The sequence below is a fragment of the Mesitornis unicolor genome, unplaced genomic scaffold, assembly GCF_000695765.1.
Source record: "Mesitornis unicolor isolate BGI_N332 unplaced genomic scaffold, ASM69576v1 scaffold21642, whole genome shotgun sequence".
In the NCBI taxonomy this organism is placed as follows: domain Eukaryota; kingdom Metazoa; phylum Chordata; class Aves; order Mesitornithiformes; family Mesitornithidae; genus Mesitornis; species Mesitornis unicolor.
The window spans coordinates 23,650-28,544 of NW_010168931.1; the positions used below are offsets into that span (position 1 = coordinate 23,650).

The 4,895-nt window shown below is 40.1% G+C and overlaps 1 protein-coding gene across 1 annotated transcript in view; it reads right to left on the reverse strand.

Moving 5' to 3' along the window:
- LOC104536553 (protein NEL) overlaps positions 1-4,313 on the reverse strand; it is a gene marked incomplete at its 5' end in the record, with an annotated part of 18,439 nt that extends 14,126 nt beyond the window's left edge. Inside the window, one exon of the mRNA XM_010179206.1 lies at positions 4,173-4,313. Coding sequence (XP_010177508.1) covers positions 4,173-4,313 — 141 coding nt within the window. The remainder of the gene's footprint in view (positions 1-4,172) is intronic.
- Positions 4,314-4,895: the final 582 nt, after the last annotated feature.

Below are 4,895 nucleotides of genomic sequence, written 5' to 3' on the forward strand. Positions count from 1 at the left end.
TTCTTTATTTCCTGTCTCCTTAAGTGTTATCAATAATAAAGCTTCTGTTAAACAGTACCAGCACTGTAGAAAGATTTAAGGGTAGGACTCCAAACTGACAGTGGATTTTAATCTACAAGGAAGTCCATGTACTAGTTAAAATACTGGATGTACTGTGAGATAAATTCAGACATCCTGCCAGTCACCAATTCCTCTACCTTCCAGATCCAGAGACATGGATGCCTAAGTGACCATTTTAGACTTTGTTTAGACTTTAGACTCCCCATTATGGCTGGGGAGCATCCCGAGGCTTGTAATGTGCCTCCATCCTTCATTATCCTGGATTGTGGAAAATATTGCTCCAGTAGAGCTCCAGCTCTCTGTGTTGTCAGGCAGCCTTCTTCATCACACAGAGAAGTGATACTACTTCTTCAAGCAGAGTGGTAGAAGAACAACATAACAAGACATTTCTGAACATACACATACAAATAAACCCTTGCAAGCAAAAAGATCTTTTTTGAATTGGACATTCTGGATTGATGCTTTCCAATCCTTTCATTTGCACCTGCCTCATTTGAATGAAGAATGTGGTACCTGCTGAAAGTGAAGGTATGTTGATCTCATGTTCTGTATCAACAACAGCTGGTACCTGCCAGATACTCTTGGTAAGTCCTAAGGGGCTGCATTAATTAGGTGAGCTATTCTTTGGACATGGAAGTATGCAAAATGTCCAACAGCTAATGAGGTATAACCTGCACTATTCTGGTACAAATCCACACGGCTTCTCTCTTCAACTGATTTTGAAAGCTTTTAGACATTGAAGGGGACAAATTCAAAAGAATTAGGATCTTACACAGAACTGCAGAGCAAATACTATCTGGTCCTGAATGTTCGTACTTTAGGATTTTGCCCTCAGCGGTTCCAGTTTTCTAATGCAATGAAGCTTGAGGCTGCAATATCTACCATCATAGCCTAGCTCTCTTACATGAAATGGTACATTGAGAGACAAGCTTCAGAGCGCCAATAAGTCTGTGTAAAGAAACTACAAAGAAAAGCTGTAAGGGGGCAAAGAGGAATGCTAAATGCTATATTACATATATATAAAATTTAAGACTTTCCAAACCCATGCAGTTCTCAAAGACTAAGCGGCTGATCTTTCACCACTTCTCTGGAAATAAGACGATGCATAACGTAATTCTATTTCCAAGGGAAAAGCAGCAAATGCTGGTAGGAGGTTGAAGTCCTACAGCTGCATTTCCCCTCATTTCTCTCAGTAATTGTTACAGAGACCACAGGTCTACCCAGGAGTATAATGTGAAGCAAATCTAATAGCAAAAGAATCTCTAGGTCTTCCATTGCCTGTAGGTACAATAAAATGGGATTATGAATTTCTGTGTTCAAGTACATTAGTCAAAATACTCAATATTCTCAGTCATGCCAAAGAAGCAGCAGTAGCCAAGGTCAATATATATGTAAAACAGGTGATTCAGCAACTATGATTTCATTATTAAGCAGTGACAAAATCCAAGGAGTCCACCTCTACCTAGGAATTTTTAGTATGATGTCCTAATAGGACCATTTCCTGCAAAAGGGGCAGGTGCAGTTTAGGTATTCTGCTAAAATAAAGTTTTCAAGGAAATACACCTGTGTTTCTGTGATCTTAACAGAGGTGTTTCCACCTGAATCTTTAAAACTGGAGCCTTTGCTGAAGGAAACAAGTTTCTGACTAACATTGATCACAGAATACTATTAGCACATGTCCAGGGGACACAGACATACCCAGAATTGAGGCAGAGCATACAGAACAATCAAAAAAGAAAATACTTGAACCCACACTTCCTTGGCTTTTAAAGGTTTTCTCCACTGAGAGACGTTTCTTCAAGGTCGACTACTTTGAAGTAGTCCTCTTAGAAAGCAAAATGGACAAGCCCTTGAAGAACATCTCCTAATCTCCATGAGGTTTAAATTCTTTGTTTCCCTGAGAAAGAAATCAAGGCAGGTGTAATTCAGCACTGCTCCATCTACAGTTCTGCAAGCTGCAGCACAAAGCTCATACAGCTGCAGGTGAGAAGTGGAGGACCAAAATCTGAAATCTGAGATTAGTATAGCTTGTAAACTGCTCCCTTGTTACAGTGAGTGTCTGAAAGACCATCCACCAACAGCTCAATCTAATCACCTCTAACTAGGGGATACTGAAGAAGTGACAAAAGAAATCTATTTTCTTATGTCTTTAAACTCAGTAGAGGAAGAGGTTTCTTTCTCACAGGGGAAAGATCTGACAGCAGAGAAACCAATTGCTCTTGTGCTACTGTGCTCTGCTACTGCAAGTTTAACTTTCCATACTGCAATGGATTTTAGGCTGTCTTTTCATATCTTTTTCAGGTTTTATATTCTGTCTAAGACACAATGTCACAGGCTTCAATCTAATAAAAACTGATGTAGTCAGACTAATTAAACATCTAACCTTCCTCCCTATCTCAAGTTGCTATATATTCCAAAATTTGGAGACGCAATCAATCAAATTGAAAGTGTTCCACTGTTAGTGACTAGGGTTATCAGCAACGGAGATCGTTTCCTGGCATCTGTGATTTAATTCTAATTACTTGTTATCCTCTGTGTATGTTTAATAAAGAGCTGCTGGTGCTTTGTAGAAAAGGTCAAAACATTCTAATAATTGCCACTCCTGCATACATGTAGCAATCATCATATTTCTTCTTCCTTGGCTTTTCATTTGTCTAGAAATTGCTGCTTAGTTGTTGCTTTTTTGCACACATCTCAACAGAGTCACTTTGTATCACGTATATCTCTTGAGATAGCATGTGCCAAAGAACTATCTTCAACCCACGAGACAAATGTTATATTGACACTGAAGATATAACTTGCGGTATAGAGACTATTTCCATTAATGCCTGGTTAGAGTATTACCTGGGCTGCAAGTGACAGAAGGGCAACGTTACAATCAGAGGGATCACAACTTCTTCTTTGCACCTCCTTGTCCTAACACCTGGCCAGCTAACACTGACATTTAGTTAGTTCTTGACAAAGAAAGCTTGACTTATGAAAGCAGTGGCTGACTCAAATTGCTGATTCCTCCTGGGAATACAGGCTTTCGGCTGTGGTGAAAATGTGTTGAAATAAAGTATTGATGATGGGGATACCGAAAAGGTCATTCACGCTCCTGGAGAACTGTCTGTGTGTCTGCCTTAGTGAAATCAATTCAATTGCTTCCCTTTGGGACCAATGCAGCCCACCAATATGAGTTTAAACAGCAAGGTAGGAAAGCTTACACTGTGTGAGCACTGAATATTTCAGCACTCAGAGACAGAAGGTTCTCCCTTCTCCTAATTTTGCCCCAAGTGGTCCATGGCAAAACAGACTGGTTTCTTCTCGTATTTAAGAGCAGCAGCATGCAGCATCTTAAGAGCTGAGTAATGTTCCATACTGAAAGATCTGCATCTGAAAACAACTGTGTTCTCACTAACCTGCTGTTCTCTCTGTCATTCATAAACAAATAAAACCTACCCATCTCCCTGTGCCTCCTGTCACTCCCTCATCCCCTGCACCTTGTCCCAGCCCTAAGTCCACTGAGCTTCTCTGCTTGTAAGGCTCTTCTTCAAATTACAACTTTCTACAAGCAGTTAGGCTGTGCACAGGAGAAGCACCTCAGTATTAACCCAGGTGTGGGTAAGGGTGTCAGGGCTGCATGATCATACACTGAAATGGGAAATATTTTCATCACAGGCTACTTCAGTGTACAAGGAATGAAGTGGAGGAACTGAGGTCTGGATTGAGGCCCATTTCTACATATAAAGAATCTGACATAAACAGATTACTGTGGAACGACAGATTAGAGTGCACGCTATCAACCCATGGGAAATCACTTATGAAAGGCCTATGCACAGAAGCAGATGTAGGGCCAGAGAAACTGCATTTTAAGCACCATGCCTGACTTCTCGTATTAGCTTAGCAAATCATACAAATGGCCACTAATGCTCCACCTATATGTTAGGAATAGTCATACTTTATTTTCTTTTACCCTTTGTTTATGATGCTTATTCAGACTTTGATTGCTTTGGGTGATGTTTTAACTTTCACTGATATTGTCCCACACAATACTTGACCAGTACAGTCAGAGACACTAGACATTACTGTATGCGAGTCACAACACTACCCTACCTTTTTCAGATACTAACCTTCACAGGATTCTCCACTTGGTGAAAACATCCCATTGTCATGGTAGCCATCCCTGCATTCACAGTGGTACCAACCAGGCAGGTTAATGCAGTTAGCACGGCTGTCACACTGAACAAAGCCATCTGAGCATTCATCAATGTCTGTTTAGCATGAAAAACAAAAAAAAGAAGGAGAAAATTCACACAGAAAATGGCTATATTCATCTGATGGAAGAACAAAGTTTTTGGTATTTCTGGATTTCACAGAAGTATTTTGATCACCAACACTTGATTTTCTAGAATTATTTATTCAGAGGCAAAGTTTTGAATCATCGCCATAAAATGACTTTTGCGAATGGTGTTGGCCCTGTTGACAGTGAATGTTGTGCTAATCCTAGTTTACACATTAGCAACTCATTTTGTCATAACAAATGATAGGTAATCTGACATCTGTGTAAGTTGCCTACAGTATGGAGAAAGAAATTGGATCCCAGTTCAAAAAAAGAGATGTTAACTCTTTGATGAGTGCAGGCTGCCTGATAAACAAAGATTAAAAAACATTAAATTGTCATCCTGGTCATTGCTTCTGCTCTTGATGACACTGATTTTAGGTTAGTAGGGCTTCCCTACCTTGCGGAGTTCTTGTTGACTTACACCAGCACCTCTGCTTCCCAGCATATCTGACTGCAGTTTTCTCTCTCATCATCAAAAAGAGCAGCTGGGATTCCAAACAAATGCTCAGAA